At 40.8% G+C, this 23,685-nt stretch overlaps 1 protein-coding gene across 8 annotated transcripts in view; it reads right to left on the reverse strand.

Moving 5' to 3' along the window:
* The window catches only part of SALL1 (spalt like transcription factor 1), a 248,287-nt gene that overhangs the window by 212,213 nt on the left and 12,389 nt on the right, over nucleotides 1-23,685 (reverse strand). For 7 of the 8 annotated variants that reach the window (XM_074583110.1, XM_074583111.1, XM_074583109.1 and 4 more), the window contains 3 exons: nucleotides 21,134-23,685; nucleotides 16,520-20,061; nucleotides 14,438-14,601 (listed from right to left, as the gene is read on the reverse strand). The exon at nucleotides 21,134-23,685 is cut by the window's right edge and continues 861 nt beyond it. In XM_074583110.1, the coding sequence (XP_074439211.1) occupies nucleotides 19,621-20,061; nucleotides 21,134-23,685 (2,993 nt within the window). In that variant the 3' untranslated portion in view covers nucleotides 14,438-14,601; nucleotides 16,520-19,620. The remainder of the gene's footprint in view (nucleotides 1-14,437; nucleotides 14,602-16,519; nucleotides 20,062-21,133) is intronic. The other variant, XM_074583104.1, reaches the window with a different exon arrangement.

Consider the following 23,685-nt stretch of genomic DNA (forward strand, 5'->3'; position numbering starts at 1 on the left):
CAGAAAGAGACATATGTCCATTAAAGTTCAGAAAACATTCATTAAGACAAGTAGCATGAAGGGAATATATTAAAGTTGAAATCAAATGTATGCTATCTTCCACCTTGCAGATAGAATCTCAATGCCAACAAAACCCCTCCAGTCTAGAGCCAGGAATTTACTACAGGTCTCATCCAAAACCATAATATTCCCTACACTGTTTATATAAATTTACCTTCATTTTCTCTGTGGTAAAAGAAGCTGTGGGAAGAAACAAACAGAGAAAGTTACAAGTTTTGAAGAACAGAGAAGACTGGCATCTAAGGTGGCAGAGAATGTGGGAAATATGTTTTGTTTTAAAGGCAGGTTGACAAGAGGAGAAGAGGAAGCATAAAGAAGTGACTAATTCGGTAGAGTGGAAAGAGTTATACTTTCCGCTTGTACCTCAGCAATACTTGACAGCAGTTAACTTCTTCATTTCCCAAGCCTCAAAATGGATAACAGTAGTAGATAAGCACATAGCTTATTCACATTTTGAATAGCAACAAAGTAATCAGTTACACCATCAACAACAATAAACCAGTCAGCTATACTGAAGTTAAATATTCCATTGGAGCAAATACATACATCTAACAGCTGGTAAGTCATGCTGCTAGCAGCTTTAGGAAAAAATTATCGCATTGTTAGTTTATGTTTTAGCTGTTTTTTAAGTCTTAGTGATACGATTATTTTTTTTAAAATGGGAAGATAAGAGGTTATACAAAACTTACTTGGTTTCAAAATGCCACGGATATGTTGCTACAGTGCAGTTACCTCTGATGCTATGTTATCTACAAGCATTTATGCAGTACTCGACTTTATTTACCCACTTCCGTGCTTCCAAAATCGACTGGGTATGCTTTCAGGCTAAAGGTATGACAACCTCACTCAGTATGGTTGAAAACATGAATATAAATAAGCAATTCTCCCTTGGTACAAATACTTTACCTAATTCTATAGGATTGTTTAGTGTGCTTCACAGTTTAGTAATATTTTCCTCACACAGACAAAAGTATAAGCCATAAATGTTTTGGTGTTTAGTTTGGTAGCCTAAACAATCCTTTCCTCCACTGAAGAATTTTGCAAGAACTCATTAAACAAGCTGAATTAAACATAAGATACTAGGAGACATTAGTGGCTAATGAATTACATACTTTATTGAATGCACTGGTGTTTGATAGTGCAAAAGCAGAGAGCAAGCTGAAGTGTGTTGTATTCTAAGAGTAAAGTAGCAAACAGCTTTGTCCTGATATCCACGTGAGGCTCACTGTAGATCAGGGTTCACATTTGCAATAACTGTGTACCCTTTAAAAGACATCATCACATCAAACAGTAAACTCCACTTTTCAGACAATTTTATAGCCATGTTCAACTTGCAGTGAACTTTATTCCTGATACAGCACAAAACTAAAATAGTTGCTTCAGTCAAAATTATTTGGGGCCAATTTGTTTGATTTTTGGAAGAAACAAAGTTAGAACTGCTCTAGAGAGAACAAAACTTATAATCTCCTGTATAGAACAAATGTGAGATGCTTGTGAAGCGAACTAGCTTCTTAAATCTCAACTTTGGACTATAATATTTTTTTCAGATGAGACATGCTAGTGCGTGACATTTTATAAATATTCTAGACACATTTCAACCAGAGCTTTAATGTTACCAGATCTTCTGTTAACAGTAACTGGTATTAAAGAACAGAAAAGCTTTATAACCTGCAATCATCTATATATGTTGGATGCTCTTTTGAATTATACACTAGACTGGAGCTCAGGAAATGCAAGTCCACCTCTGCAAGATGACTCTGTGAAAGTTGTATCATCACCCAGGACTTCCCCCACTCCCACAACTGTGGAAGTTTTTGCAATCTGGAAAGGCTGAAATCTCCTCTTTGTAATTTCATTAACTAACACTGTTTTTCTTATTTCAATGCTATAGATAAGTACACAAGCAATTGAGTAACTAGATGCTCATAGCATACTCCTTGTGTCCCTTACCAATGTAAAACATCATGGGCCAAGGCTTTTACTTTCATTGTTTTCTATAAAGCTTCGGAAATATGGTGGTACAGTATAAATAGTACTATATTCCAGACTTCACACAAGCATATATGTACTAGTGACTTACACTGTGAGATAGCGTATCAAGAGCAAGGGATGCAACATCAGGATTTCTGTATATCAGTGAGCTCCGGAAGGAGTCTGATTACATTTGTAATCATAGAATCATCTAGGTTGGAAGGGAACTTCAAGACCATCGAGTACAACCACTAACCTAACACTGCCAAAACCACCACTACACCATGTCCCTCAGCACTACATGTACCCATCTTTTGAATACCTCCAGGCATGGTGGTTCAACCACTTCTCTGGGCAGTGGAAGGTAAACAACATCCACAGCCTTTCCCTCATCACTAAGTGGGTCACCTTATCATAGAAGGAGATCAGGTTTGTCAAGAAGGACCTGCCTTTCATGAACCCATGCTGACTGGGCCTGATCACCTGGTTGTCCTGCGTGTGCCACAGGACAATTATATTGGGGAACTAGGTGTTGCAGCCACTGAGACATGACTCTTCTCTTGATTGCATCTGATTTACACCAGTAAGAATAAAAAGGGAGCCAGGACCCTAGATTCCCTTCTTAGTTCTGTGACCAAGTCACTGCTGAACTTGGGCAAACTGTTTAACTAATCCTTACAAAGTCTCTTGCTTTGCTAATGGGGTAAAATGATATCTGTCTACCTTAAGGGAACCAGTGTTGTCCAATAGCTACATCTATAGAATATTTTGAGAGTCACAAATAAATGGTGCTATTGAAACAAAAAGCAGTATCATCCCCTTTTGACTTGAGCAGCAAGCCAATGTCTAGGGCACTCTCTTTCCATTAGGAGAAATTGATGATAAAGTCAAGCTCCTTCTTTGACACAAACAAAACCCTGTTTCACTGAACATAAGAGGAATTAAACAGCTGGAGATGGTTTCTTTTCTCTTAGTTCTAAGCTTTCTTTTTCTCAGCATTTAACTTAAAAAGCCCTGACACTTTTCTCAAGTGAATGCTACCAGTGTTCATGTGGTTCTAGCTGATGCTTTTTTACTGCTTTTTCTTTTTTTCTTTGTCCTTACAAGCACTTTTTCCTGCATCGTTCCTTCAAACAGTTGTGCTAAAGCCATACTCCATAAAGCTTCTCTGTTTGCAACAGTCTGAGAGGCCTCACGTGTGTCTTTGTTTTGGGCAGTATCACGTGTATATGGTTTGTTGAAGACCACCACTGTTTCAGCTACCTGGTTCAATAAAGGGGATTAATGACATCTTACTAACTTTCTAAAATGCAGGACAATGTCAAAGGCCCCCAGTTTCAACCTATAGTAGTAATATCATCAATACAATAAATGACTAGTAATAGCTATACAAACGCAAATGTTTCCTGGCTGTTCTTAAGTAAGTCTAATCTTAAAGGTGGCATACAAAGCAAAACCAATTCAGGCAAAGATTTCCTTCCTTAGATACTATACAAGTGGCAATCATCCTGTCCAGAAATACATTTTTTAGCTATTCTTTTACTTCCTTTCCATACCCCCCCTCCTTTTGTAGACACTTCATATGTTCTGATGCTACACTGATGTTCCTAGAAGTTCCCACTCTGAGTTAATGCCTCTACAGTGAAGCCAGTTCAACATATTGTTTTGTATACGTATAATTAGTGCAGTATTTTGGACATGGTTATAGCCTAAGCCACTTTTTACCATAACAGCTTTGACAACAGTATCTCCTACTACAATTATAGTGGTGTAAGTGTGCTTTGACTAATGTGGCTTTACTCCCCACGGGGATACCTTTCTACTGGTAATGTACTTCATTAATTACCTGGCTACTTACAGTTAAAGGAATGAGAATATTACGATATACTGGTACCAACAGCAATAACGATACATTCTGTAGTACCTTTACCAAATCAAGTTATACTCTCTTTTGTTTTTTGGTGTTTGTTTTTGGGGTTTTTTTTGCCTTACCACCAAGGACATTCAATATGAAAAAAAAAAAATATTGTTTTGATTTTTATTTTTGAAGCTCTTATGAAACATATTTAAACAGTGCCTGCAAAAGATAAGCAAACATTTGTTAAAATTCACAATAGTCAAAATTAGTATAGCTTATTAAGTTTTTTTTATTTTACTTGTTTCACTTCACAATGAAACCTACTACAAATCCTAACTCAGGGGAAAGAAAAAAAAATAATCAAAGCATCTTGTTCTGTCTTGAGGAGGAATTTTCCTCCTCTGCAAGAAGAAATAGCACAATTAGATTCCTAATAAGACCAGAATACAATATTGTTGTTGGACAGGTTTTCTAGTGACTTGTAAATGAGATTTTATTAAGTTCAGAAATAGACAAATATGGAAACATTTTTAGGTTTCAGATCCCAAAGACACAAGACATCACTCTTTTAAGCAGGTGTGCCTTCCTAGGCAGCTGCTTAAGATTAGTAAATTACAAGCTCAGAATTTCATTCCTTAATATGGCTAAAGAATAAAATCTTTAGTCTAGCAAGTTGGAGTCAAAATGACACAATGAGCACCTGTTGAGAAGACCCATTATTTGAAGCTGGGGGTTCTGGGTGAAAAGATCACTGTGAATTAATTTTGATTGCTTCACAAAACTCTGCATAACAAATGGTCTCTGACAGGGGTATCAGGAGACTTCCATTTGAAGCAGAGAAAAAAAGATTTTGTTTCTAGGAAGGTAACATAATCTCTCCAGTGACATTAGAACACACCAGTGGCTGCACTTGCTTGAATCTCTCTTCTGAAACAGATTGTATGTGCTTAGGTTACCAGGTATTATGTTTTGGGAGGGAAAAGAGAAACAACTGGTATAAAAATCTTATCTAAAAGATTAGCTAAAAAGAATATGGTTAGAGACCCATGAATCCTGAATTGTTAAGGCAGTTATTTGCTCACGAGTTTATTCACAGACACATTTCTGTGTGTTCTGTATTGCTATATACATTGACAAAATGGAAAAGGAGGAGAACAGAATAAATCAAACCAAAGTTTTTGCAGCAGTCTAAATAAATCAGCAGCTTTCTTGTATGAGTTAACTCTAATAGCAAGTTAAAGTAACACTAAAGATAATATGAATATCTGGTAAATATTTCTCTCGCCTGGTATACAGGCTATTGAATATGAAGCAGTTTCTGTCTCTGAAAAGAAGTTTCCATCTGAAACATACAAAAGTGCTACCTGTCTGTCATCCCCTGATTAAATCTAAGGGCAAGCTTACCATCTGTTTGTGCAAATGAAAAGCGTAATATTCTACCAACTACTCTGCATGATCACTTTACTTAAGGGTTTCCTGCAAAATGATTTTCAGTTCATCCAGAGCTTATTTTTAGAACAAAAAGAATCACCAGAAAGCACTATGCTTTTAGCTAATAATCATGATCCAGCTGACTTTATGGTTGATTTCTCAATTTTTATCTATTAATATTACATGAATTGCAACTTCTACAATTTCTTCAAAACTGACTACAAAAGGTATACGCATATGAAGATAATAAAATGCTCATATCGTCTTCTCTTTTTATGTGTGTTCTGTTTTTAAGGAAACCTGAATTATATCATCATCAGGGTATTAACTGCACCTACACAAAGATTTGGATGTGTTTGATTCATATGGGTACCAGAGGCTCTTGTCTATGCGTATCATGGCTGCAATGGTTTTGCTAAAGTCAGAATATGACCACACATTCTGTTCAGTAAAAATAACAGCAAAACCCTAGATAAATCAGATCCTCCACTTTGTTAATTTATGGTATAGGTAAGAATCACTCTAGTATTAGACCACCAGGCATCTAATCTTTGCACCTTTTGCAGTATCTATGTGTTATACTACAGGGCACATGATGGCCACCTGAACAAAGAAATACTGACACTGTTCTATTTCATTCTAAAAAACAGACCAATATAGTGTCACATCCCAGAACAGAATTATTAGAAGATGTCTTCGAGCGGCAATGCTTCGCTGTTGTAAATAAAACTGATAAACTGACTTCTTTGGAGTTGAAAGTAAACTCTGTATTGTCCAAATGTATGTCAGCTCCATTTATCTGCACTTGCCTTTGAGAACCCTATGCTCCTGCAGCCCTTATGTCCAGCCCCTGCCATCCCAGAACCTTCCCGAAGATGGGTGCACAAAGCAAGATCTGACTGCATAAAGACAGTGCCTAGTATAGATCACTTATATTGGACAATTTGAGGGTTTTTTTCCCCACCAACTTTATTTTTCCCTCCACGCCTCAGCTATCCTGAATGTCTCTTAAAATTATCACATGTATCTCTTCAAGCAATGTATTGCTAATTCTTGCTAATCTCCTGCTAATTCCATTCTTCATCTACTATAAGGCATGAAGCAATGGATAAAAGTGAAAAAAATCCTAAAGATGTTATTTCATCTTTTCCTCTTTATCTTTTTTTTAAATAAAAGTCTTTCTGATAATGCCCCTGAGATTCTATTACCAAACATTCAAAAAGCAAAGAACACTAGAAAAGTATGAGCAGTGGGAAATATGTAACATATCCTTCTGCTTTTTTTCTTCATGTCTCCAAAATAAACTACAAATTTCCCATGTTGAAAAGTTTTTCCTTAAATTAATAAAATCTGTCACTTTCCATAATGGTTGATTTGAAGAACATACACAGGTGCAGTATTCTGTTGTTCACAGCTTGGGAAGTCAAGTCTTATAATAAAAAGCCCTCTGTGTTATGGTCCTCCTTCCCCATCAATTCACATCAAGTATTATTAGAATCATCTGCCACCTCAGTGGTGCTTCCTCTGTGCTCAAACTGCAGAAGCAACAATGACATTTTACTGCTCTGCAGGTGCTGCTGTGTGTGGTCACGAACACAGAAGTGTGGCCTGCTATTATTCTCCAGTAGCACTTTGATCTCAAACACAAAAAGCCACATAGCTGGCTGCCCTATTCATTCTTACGCTGGGTTTACACGGGTGAGAGAAAGAAGAGGTGACAAGAGATGGGCGATCCATAATATTTATTTCAACAAACGCCTCAAATCTTTTTAAACATCATAAGAACATGGCTCATTAAACTACAACAGCCTTGAAATTGTGTTATAAAACCACAAAACAAAAATCAATACTTCTGCTGGAAAGGAGGTAATGAAATATATCGAGTTGGTTGAAAAGTGGTTTGTATGAATCATAATATTATTATGTGCACATCACTTCTACTCCCAATACTTAAAGTTAACAAACTAGGGAGTGCTTTCTTTCCCATCACTTAAACAGGTGCTACAAGGTGGTATTTATCAAAGTTATTTTCCAGACTCAATCCTTCTGCCGTAAATAATGCTGGGATACAGGAGGCTTAGTAAAGGGAGATCAATTCAATGCATACTTGCTACCTGAGCTTCAGCTGTTGTATTATTTCACAGGCTGATCAATACTGTGCTCCATAAGAGCAAAGGAAAAAGCCACAACATCACCCTGATGAGTCACTGTAGGTTTATTACTGAACCAGAAGGATATAACATTTCTGGTTTTGGTAAAGACTAAATCTGATAGCAGCATTTGACCACTACATAAACCATTAAATAATTTAACACTCTATTTCAAGTCTTTTGCAATGAATTGTCCAAATTTTCAGCAGTGTTACATAAATGCTTCTGGAATCAATACTCCCTCTGCTGAAAAAAAGATCTCTAGAATATTATTTAGAATTCTCTCTCATTTATCTTAAACTGACATTATTGCTCTTCAATTGAATCCAGAGAAAGCTGGTACTTAAAACTATTCTAACACAGGCAAGCAGTAATGGCATTAAAAAAATGAACACTGAACAGTATGAGATGAAGGATTGGGAAGAAAGCTCTCATGAAGGAGGTCAAATTATTTATTTTTTCTAGATGTCAGTGTAGATTTCTCACTCAGAAATTGTACTGTAAGGTTTATATCAAAAGAAAGCAAGGAAAAATTTACCCCTGTCATGGTTTCAGCTGTGATGAAGTTAACTTTCTTGCTAGCAGCTGGCACAGTGCTATGTTTTGGATTTGGCATGAGAAATAGTGTTGATAGCACACTGGTGGTTTTGGTTGTTGCTAAGCAGCCTTTTCTGCTCCTCACTCCGCCCCACCAGCAAGTAGACTGGGAGGGCACAAGAAGATGGGAGGAGAAGAGCCAGCCAGAACAGCTGACCCTAACCAATGAAAGGGATATATCCATGCCATATGATGTCATGCTCAGTATATAAACTGGTGGAAGAAAAAGGAAAGCGGGGGGGGAGAAATATTGGACGCGTTCAGAGCGGAGTGTTGGCGCTTGTCTTCCCAAGCAACCATTATGTGTGATGGAGCCCAGCTTTCCTGGAGATGGCTGAACACCTGCCTGCCAATGGGAAGCACTGAATGAATTTCTTGTTTTGCTTTGCTTGCATGCGTGTTTTTGCTCTACCTATTAAACTGTCTCTATCTTATCTCAACCCACAAGTTTTTCCTCACTTTTACTCTTCTGATTCTCTTCAGATTCTCTCCCCCGTCGCAACTGGGGGGAGCGAGTGAGCGGCTGTGTGGTTCTAACTGCTGGCTGGGGTTAAACCATGACACCCCGCTCCCACCCACAGACCTTCACACACTCACATTGCGAAGTTTCTTTCTTAGTATCTTTCTCAGGAAAAATCAACCATAAATACAATAAAGAACAGAAGGAAGACAACATTGAATAGTAACTAAATGAGACTAGCAAAAGGCTCAGCATCTACTAGCAGCCACTGTACTCTCACCCTCCCCAGAAATAAAAACCCTAATCTGCCAAAACTGCCCGTGCCTGCCAACCTCCTCTTGTAGTGTAATCAGGAGAAGACAGCAAAAACTTCCCATACCAAAATTCATCCGTTTAAAAGGAGAATGCTATATCCATACAATTATTTTAAGAAGAAGTAAAGAAGAAAACCATATACAAAAGCCAATTGATGGAGGGAACTAAAAGCAGTTTTGAGATTTGCACAGAGTGCTTAGATTAACTATTTCCACTGAAAGAGAAAATACATAGTATTAAACAGAGTCCAAACTAGGCTCTGGGAAGAGACAAATACAGAGCATAACCTGAGACCTCTGTACCTCTGATTTGCTGGAGAGAACCAAGACGACATCAACCTTTGATTTAGAACAAACTCATCCAAGGAATTTCCACAGTTGCCACTGCTGCAGCCAAAAACTTCTCTGCACATTACTTGTTACACTAGGAACACTGACAGGGTAAATTGAGCCATTTTACTGCACTTCAACCATTCCAAAGTCTCCTGTATTGGAGATCTGTCCTAATAGATGTGCGTCTGTCCCATCATTTTAGATAGTTATGGTGGCACTGGAAAGACTCAGAATGTCCACTTACCACTAGAGACCAAAAGCTTAGTTTTACACCCAACCAGAAAAATCTCACTTCCTTCAGCACGTGAGCTTCTAACCCCAGCTGAGGGCTGGTTCTATAGAAACTGAGGAAATGCCATCCTGTAAATGAACATCTCAACTTCCTTTCAGCATGCAGGATGGACTAGTTTCTCCAATTCCAGCAGGAATCCTTTCCAACTTATGCTTTGATTTTACTACTTAACAGGAGAGGGGAAAAAAGGTGCTATAGCTCCTAGATATTGATATTTAATCTTAAATTTATTTTTACTTTGTTATTTTCTATAAATAGTCTTGTCTTTCACCAGCTCTACTGCTGGTAGAACCTTTTTGAGTAATTCAACGTTACACAGAGCCTTAACCCCTGAGAGAGAAAGAAAGAAAGGAGGAGGGGGTGGAATACAAGGGACAACTACTAATCCTGAAGAGACACATATCACACCACCACAGGACTCCCTGCTACTTCAGAGCCTTATACAGTAGGTAACTGTATAGCAATTTCATTTGCTTAAGGTCAAGTCTGCCCCAAAACTTCTTTGGAAAAGAAGCAGTCTCAATGTGGCCCTCTACAAAGGACTAAGGTTGTACTGCATACATCTCCCCACAGTTCCATCCCATGTCAGTTACAGGTGCCTGACTGCATCATGACTGTATTGGCACATTGTCCCCCAGCTTGTACACAAACAGACTAATCAAACAACAAACTAATTGCTTTCCTTTCATAACAATAAAAAAAATATCTTTTTTGGGGGTGTGGGGGAGGGCGGGGCAGAGGAAGTGTTGGACATGGAAGACATTAGGATAATCTCAGTGTGTTTGTCTCGGATGTCAGCTTGTAATGGTTCACTGTCACGGGATTTGGGTCATGATTTTAAGCGACTTTGTGGATACACATCTTAAAAGCCTGATTTTCAGACACAGTAGCACTTTCTAAAAATCATGATTCTTTGGGATGGTTTAAATTGAGCATTATGTAAATTGAAATAGCAAAATAAAGCATTGAACAAGCTTGAAATTTAGGCCAAGTTACAAGAGAGGTGGGGGGGTGATGTGGAACTTGCCGCCCACGTTCTTAATTTCTCCTGTTCTTATTGTTGTTACTGTTATCAATATCTAATTTTCAGATAAAAATAAAGTCCTTCAAGATGAGTCGTAGATAAAGTCAGGACTTCAGGCATTAAGTTGACAGTTACTTCAGACTCCTGATGAAATGAAACTCACTCTGTTCTATTTCTCCACAAGACAGCCAGAGAAAGAACATCTAAACATAAATGTAACTTGCTGACTTGTATCACACAGGGCCAGTGTTTCAAAACCCAGAGTTACCCTTTCAAAAGCAAAGGTTGTCACTGCCATATATTGGATTATAAAGAGCAAATTGGTCAAATAGAGAGAATGTCTCAGAGGATCCAAAAATATTTCCTGTCTCTAGCACAGCGTAGAGAACGGACATACCTATAGCTGCATTTCAACACAAGGCTGCACTACTGTGCTTGATGCTCATAATTTTATGCAGTACATGCAAATATATGCTCTCTGGGAGAAAACAAAGAGCATCAGGCAATATTACAGAGACTTGTACCCAAACCAACAGCTGCAGAGGATCCTAATCTCCATACTTTGTTTCAATGCACTCTCCATTACGCCACACTAGCGCTGGCCTTTCCACATCTTCCTCTTTCTTCTTACCTCACAAACTACCCTCAACCAAACCAAGAAGTCACTAAGGCAACAAGTCTGACCCTAAACTGTCATACTGTACATCATCCAGCATTTTTTCTTCTGATTAATTATGATCTTTATAATTCCAGATACTTTGTTTTACCATTTTTTTCATATATGGGGAATCTATGATAAATATCACCGAAATTGGACATCAGCTACAGGCACTTGTCTGCAAGGCAGCAAATGCAATTACAATTTCCCTGTACTGTGCCCGAAAAAAGAGATATTTTGTTTACACGGAAAATTTTAAAAGATTGTGGCTACATCCAATAGTTCAGCAAAAATACGGTATCTCTTGAGACTTTTTGCAAAAACTGATGATTTGTTCTTATGAATACAGTATAAGTGTAAGCATGTATAACATGGCATTAACTGTTAAACCTCATCTGGTAAGCGGCAAATGTTGCACTGAGGTACCAGCAGGGCACTTCCAGGTGTTCTGGTAGATGCTGAAATTCAAAATAGCTGTTTTGTATTAGATATTTTATTACCATTTTTATTCCAAGAATGTAGCCATGTATGGTATACACACACTGTAAAAGACCAGTCTGGACAGTTTCCTACCTAAATATCCAAAATAAACAAAAATTAAAGGTAAGGAACTATTGTTAGCATCATTTTACAAAGCACATCAGGAGATTAGAGCAACTTACCCAAAGTCACATATGCCCAGAGCCAGCGATGAAACTTCCATTTCCTAAATTAGCCCCTCACACTTTTACCACAAGTGAAACCTTTACATAAGCCTCCAAGGTTCCAAACCACACACAATTAAAATGTTATAAATTCCATTCAATGGCACTAACAATAAAGGTATATGTGTGCACCAAGCTACTGCATGCATCAATAGACAGAGGGTGAAAACAACAACGAAATTATCTGTTCAAGCAGCACCGATGCAGGAATTAAATTTCAGTATTGCTGTCAACTTTTCATTTTCACTAATGGCTTTTAAGAAAGCCGGACATTTTTTCCTCAGTCCATTTTACCTTTTCCCTCCATTTGACAAATATTGATTTTCACTTCCTCCAAGTTTAAGTGCATTGAATGCTATTGTGACTGGTTTGTTTGCTTTTTTGTTTGTGTCCCAGCTTTATTGAGGATGCCAGCATGAACGCACACAGCTTTGGAAAGACAGAATTGGTTTAATAACTTCTTCAAATCCAGGAGAGAACATAGAGCCCAGTCTACTGTTTTGTATAGCTCAAGCAAGAAAAGTGACTATAGGCGACTATCTAATGTCACTAAGGAGACTGCTGAAGTAATAGCCTTGGTGTTTTAAGCTGTCACTGCTATGTTCTGTCACAACATGACAAATTATGGAGCGTTCTTCCTCTACCTCAGTGCAAAGTTAGACATACTATCTTAAAAATGCCTTTGGTGGCATTTTAGGCTAAGCCCATTTGGTAGAAAGTTGGCCCTTTAGGAAGCTTGGTTTGGAAGGTAACATCTCATAAAAGTCTGCCTCAAACAAGCTGTAGCTTTATGAATTGTTTTCTGCCTGACTCACAGATACCTAGGCTCAACGTCCTTTCATAAGATGATCCCCTTAAGCTTTGCGAACCTGCTTGGTACATTTTGTACACTTACCTATCTTAAGGTCTTATTCACCAAATAAGAAATCACTATGACTTTGTAGTGATATGAATAAAGAGTGCTTATATGATCTATTCCACCCATTCAAATATTTGGGGGTCGGAAGGATGGGCAGGGAATCTCAGTGGATAGAATTAAACATCTGGACTGAAAGGGAAAGACAGTAACATCTTAAACTGCCACAGACACTTTTACAAAAATTGTCTGTGCAGTGCTCAGACGCTCATCAGTGCTAGAAGCCAAAATGCATTGAGCTGACTTAAACAGGGGGTTAAATTAGTTTAAGTGTATCAGCACCAGAGGTCCATGCTGGTATTAAGGAATCCTGACAACTGAGCTAACTAGTTATCTAACCATCACAAACAGCCTCATTCTCATCAGCAGCTCTGACACAACTTGCCAAGAGGTCTCAGTATTCAGCCTAGACAAGTAAACAGACCCATAAACATTTGAAATCTGTTCTGTCTTTCTATATATAATTTGCTATTCTCTGGATCCTCTAACCAACATAGAGACAGGAGTTCATATGAATGCCGATTTCACATTGAACGTGATTATCCACTTACTTATTGTACATATGAAACAAATGTTAGCTACACTATTAACTGACGTTTTAAAAATCGCAATGAAAGGAAAGCAATTTAGAATTATTCACTGTTAAAGGAAGACCATTTTCAAAACAGGCACTGCTTGGAAAAAAAATCTTAACATTATTCATTTAGTTAGTCTCACTGGCTCAGCTTTGAAATTATTTTTCATGGAAAAGATGGGGAAAAGAAAGTAGTGACCAATGGGGTCATATATGATCCATGATAGTGTGCCAGATGACTCAATTTTTTCCTTCCATATTCAATCCTAAATACTGCTTGTGTTGCACCACCTGATGCCAGGTGCTGCAGGGCTTCTGCTACACCCACCTGACATTGTGATACTGCATTTTTAAGACCTTTAAATAATGAAAATAGACCTTTGCACTTCAGCACTGCCCTGGCCAAGAGAGCTGTCTGTACAGATGATGTGAATGTCTGCTAACATGGAGAGACTTCTTACTTTTGAAATTAAGTGGCACCAGAAGTTTCAGAGCTGATCATTCCAGTGAGGACCTTCCTTATTAGCACTGGTGACAAAGTCTAACATGGGCGTGGACGTGTTTTTGGTCCCTGTTCTAACTTGGATTTAAATTGCTTTCTGAAAGTGACAGTAACTTCTGAGAGTCAAGAAGAGCCTGCAATTTGGGTTAATTAGTTAACTGCTATAAAGAGGAAGATGACATCACTTCCTTACTCTACAACTCTCCAGTAGGCATTCTCACAGGTATACCATATGCTCAGAGTCAGCTGCATACAAGATGGTGGCCCCACCCACCATGCAAGACATTGCAGAGAATGTCTTCAACCCTTGAATGCATGTTATTCACCAGCTCCCTCAGTACTAGACAGACTTGAGCACTAAAGAAAACTTCTCTTTCCTGCTCTCCTGTTTGCATTCTACTGCTCCTCCTCCCATAACATTGAGAGATCTTGCCTCTCAAGACATTTAGACTGTGGATAAAAATACATGTCTAAAGAAAAAAACATAAGAAAGAATGGAAATCAAAGAAAGTGATTCACGTTAGGACAAACGTATAATATAACTTGAGCCAGAAACTTAATTTTAATCGCTGCCATGCTTACACCTCACTTACCTGTAAAATATTCCAGCCACTGCATGTGGTTCAGGGCCTCCCATATCCCTGGAACAAGGAGATCTTCACCAGGAGGAATCACCGTCTTCCAGGAATCTGCTAGGCACACTGCTAGAGTGACAGAGGGACCGGCTCAGGGTAGCTGTTCTGATACTAACTATGACCTGGATGTAAAAACCAGAAATATCAAATCAAAAACCTGAACATAAAGGCAGCTGTCAGTAACTCTGTTCTCAGCTTAAGTTGCATAGTTTCCAATTATTCCTGTTCTTTCCTATTAATATTTCCAAGCTTCTACTCCTCCTTAACTTTTTGTCTAAAGATAGGTATTTATACAAGAGATTGTATTGTGCATGAAATCTTTAAGTCATTATATTTCAACTCAACAGTTAAGACACATATTGCTTCTGGCTTGTATCAATAACTGTACCCACTTATTTGCAAAACATGATTTTAACTTCTGTCAACTCATATTCATGAGAGAAGGAAACGAAATAGAAAATGTTTTGATTAAAAAAAAAGCAAAAAACAAAACACAGAGATAAAACTTGAGAAGTACTTAAGACTGGCAGGGCAACAGCAAGTAAGAACTGTCACACTACAAAGTCACACCTTCTCCTGCCAAGTAAAACTGGCCTTCTACAAAGATGCAACCAGGTAACTTGTGACTTCAGGACTCCCAAAAGCAGGAAGTACTCCCCAAAGAAAAAGACAGATCAAGCAGCAATTGTTACGCTTTGATGGTCAGCAAATATCCTTTGCAAAGCAAGGCTGACGAGCTTTGTTGAGCGCTGCAGCACGGAGGACTTGCAGACTGTCCCTAAATCTCAAACCACAACCCAGCCTAGAAAGAAACACCGAAATTCGCCCGAATTTCCCTGAGAAAACGATTTAGGATTTGGTCGTCATCAGCACACGAAATCAGCCAGGCAATTTGCTGCTCCTCTTTCCTTCCCACCTCTGCCTCGCCGATCGAGAAACCTGCCCATCCGATGTGCTGCCCTGACTCTTCTCTTTCTACTTTGCTGGTATGGCGAGTCCTTTTGATTAGCCCTCCCATGCCTTTTTCAGCCTTTCATTCCGTTTGCCCCGCTCCCCAGTTTGCCGGTTCCTCTCTCTCTCAGTGGCCACCACGTCCTGGCTTCCTCTCTTCCCTACCACATTCGGGGAAAAACCCCAAATTCGCGGCCCATCCGCTAGAAAAAACCGCCCGGCGGGAGGGGCAGCCCCGCGGTTTACCCAGCCGGGCGCCTCCGGTCGGTCCGCCACGGGCTCTTCCCAAGCGGGGAAGTTTCGCAGGCTGTTAGCCCAATTTTTAAATAAATCACGTCTGTTTCTGAGTGAAGAAAATTACTGGGGCTGATTAAATGAATGCGCTGAACGATCGCTGGCGCTTAGAAGAAGTTTTTTTTTAAAAAAAAAAGCCCACCCCACTGTGCTTCATTTTAATGGATGACAAAATTGCGATGGGCCAGGAGAGGAAGGGGGAAAAAAAAAAAAAAAAGAAAAGAAAAAGCGGGGGAAGAAAACTTTGTTGCTAATGAGAAAAATGCGGCCGCGCAAACAAAACTGTAAAGGAAAAGGAAAAAAAAATAAATCTATTCTTGAATAAGGATTAACTCAGTGTCTGTGAATAGGAAATCCTGCGCTGGGTAATTGCGGCGAGGTAGCGCGGCGCCCAGCTGCGAGGCGAGGCGGGCACCTTTGTGCCCTTGCCAAAGGACAGCTCTGGGGAGAGGTAACTTCCCCCGGTCCCCACGGTCTGGTGTCGAGTAACGGGAAATTTAACATTCCGCATCTCTAGAGCGAAATGTCCCCCGTCCCCCCCGCCATTCTCCGGGGACGGGGGGGGGGGCTGTTAATTGTCTGGGAGCTCCGAGCCGACCCTAACCCCGTAGGACACGGCCTCAGTACCCTTGAGGGACGCGCAGCCCCGTTGGGGGACCGCAGGGAGAAAGGGAGCGAAATGCCGCCCCCCCACCCCCCCGGCGGGGAAAACAGCCCAGGCACCCTCCGCCAAGCCTGGCGCAGCGGGACAGGGAAACGATCGATTCCTTCCCTCCCCCCACCCCAAGCACCCACCTTCGCAGACGGTAGCGAGGGAAGCACACAGTGAAACGGCAGCAACACCCCAGCGGGGAAGCGCAGGGGCTTATTAGGGGAACACCCCCGCCTAGCCGGCCTCAATTATTGCAATCAGGCGGGCGACCCAGAAGGAAAAGGGTGTCCTGAGGAGCCTCGCCCGCCGCAGCCCCCATCCCCGTGGGCGGCCTCCGGGACAACGCTCCCGAAAGTCTGGGAGAGAAAAGGGTCTGTCGCCCCTCGGGCAGCGGGGGCGACCCGCGTTCCCTCCACCCTCGGCGCTGGAATTACCTCAGCCGCCCCCAACGGTCACCCCCAACGGTCGCCCGCGTGCGCGAGTCGCCCCCGCTCCGCCCCATCCCACCCCGGGGCGCGCGGGCAGCGGCGCGAGGGGTGTCCTCGCGGGGCGGGCGGGCTCCGTCTCAGGGACGGGGGCAGCCTCGGAGGCGGCGGGGACCCCCAGGCCCCAAGATACCAGGAAGAAAATTGCTAGCTTTTTTTTTCTTTTTTTTTTTTTTTCTGAAACGCGGCAAGTGCATACGTTACCCAGCGGCAGGGAGCGTCGGGGTGCTCGCGAGTGCGGCGCCCGAGTGCCCCGGGCGCGGCTTCCCCGGCCGCACCGGGCCAGGCCTCTGGCCCTTCCCCGGCGGGGCTGACGGGTCCTCGGCCCGCGGGGGCCTGGCTTTAACGTGGGAAGAGGTTCGGAGGGACGGAGTTAAAGCCGTTAATGAAACTCAAGCCGCGTGAAGGAAACCCTCCCGGAGCGCTGGGGTCTGCTAACCCTGCCTCGCTTTTCCGTTGCACAGATCTAAACTCAGTTTAAAAGGAGAATTAGTTAGTATTTCATTGATAAAATCATCAAAATCCGTTTAATTTACCTTTTTCTGAGACCAAAAGGTGACTGGAAATTCTTAAATATTCACATTGACAAGCCAGCTGGCTCTAGTGTACAACTTACATGTTAACAAAAATGCATATCATGTACCAGATGAATCATCACATTCGAACAGGAAAAAGTTCTAAAGACATGAAGTCCAAGAGGTATTCAGACTACAGCGTTAATACTTTACTAAGGATTCATTATCATATGAAGAAGGGTAAAAGTCCTCAAGAAAAGCATTTCTCACCCCACCTTTTCAGCGTTAATTCCTCTACGGTGCCCAATTAACAACTCAAGCAACTGGGGGGGAAGCGCAAAGCGATTACTTCTTGTTTAAAAGGCAAGCACCTTCCCCCCCCCACTGATATTAAAGAAAATCCCATAACACAAAATACCTGAATTTTGGAATTGTAAAAAAAAATATATATATATTCACATGAACATAGAATTCCTTTTGGGCTTTTTGAAGGCATAATTTGAAGGCAGCCAAACTGATTTATCTTCCATAAATAATAATGTTAGGAGATAAAACTCTACTGGGTGAAAATATCGGGCTGAGTTCTGTTTCCCCAAACTCCCATTGAGGTTAAGGATCATTGCAGGTGCATAAGGGAAGCCAAATCATGTGCAAGGCCAAAGCAAATTTTTTTCTTTTTTTTTTTTTTTTACAATCAAGTTATAAACCCCATATAATATATGGAGGCTTGCAAGTGGACATCTTAACACAGATATAGCAGCGTAAGCATGCCACAAACATACAATCTCATAGAATAAAATTAATATCAAATATAAAGCATTTGAACCAAATCAAGCCTTAAATGTGATAAATTATTTCCTTCAAAGGAAACTTACATAGGCTCAACAAGGTCTTTGCTAGCAGCATTTTTTTTATAAAGAAATTAAAAATGCCAAAATATCTACAATTTTATGAGGAGCAGTTGAATAGTTAAGGAGAAATTTCCCACTATTAGGGGGTATGAAAAATATACTAGCAATTAATATGCAATACATATATGTATACCCATACGTACAAATATAAACACACACATACAGCCTGGACAGTTCATGTTAACCAAGGGAAAGGCTAAATAATACAAAGTGATTACTAAATACAGGTACACTTTAAAAACACAGAGACAGCGAATTTTATCTGTTGCAAAAATGTATTTGATTACTCGAGTAAAATTACAGTATCTCTGCTGTTAGTAAGTATTAAATGTTAAAGAAACTGGACCTCTTTTCCTTTCAACTTTCTGAGAAAGTGCATGTAACAGTCCAAGGTTCCCCCTGCCCTCCCCCAATACCTAATACAAAATAAACAAACACTATACTTGTTCCCTTGGTCAAGGAGTAGGGCTTGGTCTTTTAAGGAACATATGTACATTTTAATGAAAGTGATGTCTTATTGTATATACAGGAGCATCTACAGTTGTCCACGGAAGTTGTTCAAGATGCCATACTTAGCAGCATTGTGAAAGTCCAGCACATTTTCTATAATGAATATACCTACAAGGCAAAATGTTACGTCTCAGTTTCAACTACCAAAACAACACTTCAGTATCTTCTCTAATAATCTGCGTGCTTATTACTGTACAGAAACGTATTAACATTTAAGACGACTCAAGTAAAAAGCACAATACAAATAACAGTTCAAAACAGAAAATGTTAAACCTACAAAAATTAAAGCAGTTTTAATTTTATAATAAAAATCAAAAACTGAGCTGTGTAAAGGACCCACACTGTTCAGTCTATATTCTTTCAGTCCTTTTCTTAATTCTGTTTGGAAAAATTAAACAATGTGTTTGCTGATAAAATTTCCAGCAGGATCAAAGTGTACATTTATATACAGATTTTTATTAGAGATCTAATGCATCACTGAGGCATCGCATCAATACCAGAGTTCATGTTAAACTGGGTATAGAAAATAAGTTAATGCCAGAATAAGATCACCTAGCAGAACAGACTTGCAACTGCCATAAATGTTACAGCAAGTTTACAGCACTCTAGTCGATTAGTATTTAGTTCAAAATACAGAAGACCAAAGTTAATGCTTGCATTTGTTTGCAAAGCAAGGTTATATCACTAATAAATAAGCTCTCTTAGAAGTCTAGAAGTAGAACATGGTACAAAAGAAAGTCTTTGTAACGTTGCAGCCTGCAGCTTGAAAAAAGCAACCCTAGGTTGCACTATTTGCAGGAATGTTATTTATGGAGTATTTTTTCTAATTTGTTACAATTTCTTTGTTGTCTTCCACGAAACGCGTAAAACGGAAGTTTGTCCCATTTTCATTGCTTGCCATTTTCTCCAGACCAGCTAGAGGTGCATTGGGTTCTGAATTCTGGAGCTTCTCCAGGCTTCCCGTCAAGCCGCTGATGGGAGAGCTGCCACCGTTGCCCAGGCCCCCCGGTGCCGGAGGGATGCCGCCATTCTGGATGACGGAGATCTCGTTGGTCTTCATGGCCAAGCCATTGGAGAGTGCTGCTGCATACTGGTTCCAGAAGCTGGAGGGGTCTCCATTCCCTGACCGCGCAGCCAAATCCTTCTGAAACATTTCTGGGAACTTTACAGGATTGCCTCCTAGAAATGTCATGGGGCCATCTACGGAAAGTCGTCTGCCTCGTCTTGCAGGTGTACTGTTCCACATGTGAGTGCCCATGTGAACCTGAAAAGAAAGAAAGGAAGAAACAAACAAACAAAAAATAGGGGTTGACAGGGATTTCAAACTTATTTTGATCACAGAGAAGGCAGCAGTCCATGAACATGTCCAGTCTTGTTAGATAACGATCCACACTAAAGGTAGCGGATGCAGGGCTCCATTTCCCAACTGGAATAATAAATAAACTTCTTCTGGATTATCCCTTCACCATTACCCAGAATACCTTGTCTTCCTGATGAACAATGCATTGCTTGTTACTCTTTTTTTTATTACATGTATTTAGTTTATAATGACTTCATGTTATTCCGTCAATTGCAGATAGCTGCTTTCAGGGCTAGAATTGCTATGTCCACTTTCATTGCAATGGTAAGTATTGTATTTGACACCCTTTACCCTATAAACGTCCTTTTCAGACAGGCAGAAAGTATCCTTTACTGATTGCTCATCGGAGAGCCTCGTGTATAGACAGAATGGCCTGAAAGTAATTATTCATCTCGCATTACTGGCAGCAACCTCTAGAGAAATACTCTGTCAACAGAAAAATGTACACAGTAAAGTGCTCAACTGGTGTTCTAAAACTTAAGTATATTTGCTTTTTCAAACACATATCAGTAGGAAATGTTAGTTATATAATCAATTAAAGTAATGCCCATTAGTTCCAGAATTATGTTAATAGTTTTTTTAAACACTCATCATCTTGCATGATAGTTATGAAAAACAGCACATTCAAGAGCCTTTCACTTCTTAAAGAGGTGTGTGAGTTACAAAACGCATTTCTCTGTTAATTAATACTCCTTACCATCATTTGGCTGTTCCGTTTCACACTCTACACAGACAGTCTTTGCTGGTAGATGAATTTTAATTAAGCATCAAAAACAGCTCATGCTTTGGACCGGCTGCCAACATGAGGCACTCAACAAGAGGCCATCTAGGTCTACCAGAGCTGACTAAACACACCAGTTGTCACGCCACAGACAGCCAATAGTATCACTCCTTGCAACATTAACAGACGTTAAAAAATCAAAAAAAAAACCAGCAATGAGAAAATGAAACCTAGAAGAGCAAGAGGAAAAAGTACCTTCAGATTGCCTTTTGTTGTGAATGCTCTTCCACATATAGTGCAGGCAAAAGGTTTCTCACCAGTGTGTGTCCTTTCGTGGATCTGCAGAGCACTGGAGGAAGAAAATGTTTTCCCACACGTGTTGCAGTAGTGCTGTTTGGGGGTTCTTCTGGGGAGAGCAGGGAGCAGGACAGGGGACGTGGCAGAGGAGGACAGCGGCCCCGAAGTAACTAGACCAGAGGGTGCTTCTTTGCTATCCTGAGGAGAGCTGTGCACAAAGCCGTTAACCTCAGTCTTTATGAGCGATGACAGTGAATTAGCAGGCATAACCGAAGAGTTCTGATTAGGGCCGATACTGGAATTGGGCTCAAAAAGTTGTGATGGTAGATCTCGCATTTGATGTGTCAACATATGCTGCTTCAAATTACCCTTTGTGGAAAAGCCACGATTGCAAACTGTGCAAATAAATGGTCTCTCTTTGGTATGACTTCTGTAATGAATGTCCAAGGCACTCTGACAAGCAAATGTTTTGCCACAAATGTCACATGCGGTGTTTTTAAATTTACCTCTATCTCTGAAAGGAAAGAGCATGCTCAGAGACTCTTCTTTGATCATTTTATCAGTGTTACTAGACGTCAAGTCCAAAGCACCACTGTTAGCAGAGGACGGAGACAAACCGTTGGCAAACTCACTTGGTAAAGCTCTTACTGGTTTCTCTTCGATACTTGGTGACTTGTGGTAATCATTAGTGCTGTTGGATGGCGACAAGGCCTGCATGGAAGAGGTAGACTCTGAGACAGCAGGGCTTCCAGCACTTTGGCTTTCCATATCACCACCGACAGATGACGAATCGTTAGTCAAAACATCCCCTTCCACTGACCCATTCTCAACCGACTTTAAGCTTGCCTGAAGTTGTTCTGCAAGTCCTGCATTGATCATCTTCATCTGATTTTCCAAAGCAGCAATACTTGACATTTCCAGGGGCAGAGGGGAAGAAGACAAGCTGTCTTGTGATGCATCTGCAGATTTAGGAGTATCTGGCACGCTGCTGTCAGGACAGTCTTCCATGTTCTCATCTGAGAAGTTGTCTATATCATCAAAATTCTTATCATCAAAAGATCCCGTATCTGATTCCATTGACTCAGGATAGTTTTCTGTGACTGGGGTGTTGGGGATCTGCCCTCCCATGTGCATTCGGATATGCTGCTGTAGCACAACGGCGTTGGTGAATTTTTTCTGGCAGATCGGGCATGAATGTTGCACTCTCAGCGGGGGCATGGCACGGTGGACACTGTAATGAGTCTTTAAGTTGCCTTTAGTAGTGAAAGCGCGACCACAGATTTTACATTTAAATGGCCTCTCACCGGTATGTGTGCGATAATGCATTTTCAGTGCACTCTGGCAACTGAGAACTCGGTGGCAAATGATACACTCGTTAGGATCGGTTGCCTTTTTGTCAATGTTTTCTACCAGTTGCTGCAATTTTGATGTTTCAGATGCTGGCGTTGAATCCAATAGTCCTCCAAACGGAAACTTTGCCTTAAATTGCTCTGACATTAGAGGCATCAGTGGATTTGTAAAAGTGGCGATGCCGCTGGAGCCCGAGTCTGCGGCTGGTGAGCTCACGGAGCTGCTCATGTTGGTGATGGCGCTTGTGTTCTGAGGGTTTTCTTCCATTTTGCCATTTGAGGTAGGCAAAGCTCCAGCCTCTACCTCATCAGAAAGTCCATTGGAAATTTTTGATGTGGGATCAGCGGTTCCCGAGTCGCTCTTGACAGAGCAGGGAGGGCTAGCGGAAGGATGGCTAATGGGAGTCGGCTGAGGCTCCTCAGTTTTGATGAATGGGGTCAAGCTTGGAATCGTTGGTGGGAGTGGCAGGCCAACAGAAGTTGTCAGGGTGGAGAGGACTGGCTTGCTGTCCAGCCAGCTCGTGACAGGTTTCTCTGGTGGTATAGACATCCCATAAGGAATTCCCGTGCTTGTAGGAATATTGTCCAAATGCTCTGGCACCGGGTACGGATTCATTTGAATATGAGGGTATTTTTCTTTATGACGCTGAAAGTGGACTTTTAAGTTTCCCTTTGTGGAGAACCTGTTTCCACATATGTTGCATTTAAATGGCCTCTCGCCAGTGTGAGAACGTAAATGAATCTGCAAGGCACTGTCACTCCCAAACACTTTAGCACAGAACCTGCATTTATGCTTAAAGAATGCCTCATCTGAATTACTTTTTGCTTCAAAAGCAGTTACATTTGGTGGCTTGCTTTTTCTTTGCTGTGCCAAGGCAGTCAAGGAGTTTAAATCCTCTGCAGGTGTTCCAATATTGGACAAGGGACTGGAGAAAACAGAGTTACTAGGGGTGGGCTGAGGTAGAAGTGGATTAGATGCAGGACTTAATAAACTGCTTATTGCAAAAGCTGGTGAAGATGATGCTGATACTGGTGGGTTGCTTAGCTGTGAGCCACCAATACTTGAAGCCACTTTTTCTGAGGACGGTGTTGTAACTGCTGCTGCCAATATGTTAATATTTGGAGAAGAGCCACTACTGGATGGAATTAGAGTGTTGCCAG

The sequence above is a fragment of the Larus michahellis genome, chromosome 4, assembly GCF_964199755.1.
Source record: "Larus michahellis chromosome 4, bLarMic1.1, whole genome shotgun sequence".
In the NCBI taxonomy this organism is placed as follows: Eukaryota; Metazoa; Chordata; class Aves; order Charadriiformes; family Laridae; genus Larus; species Larus michahellis.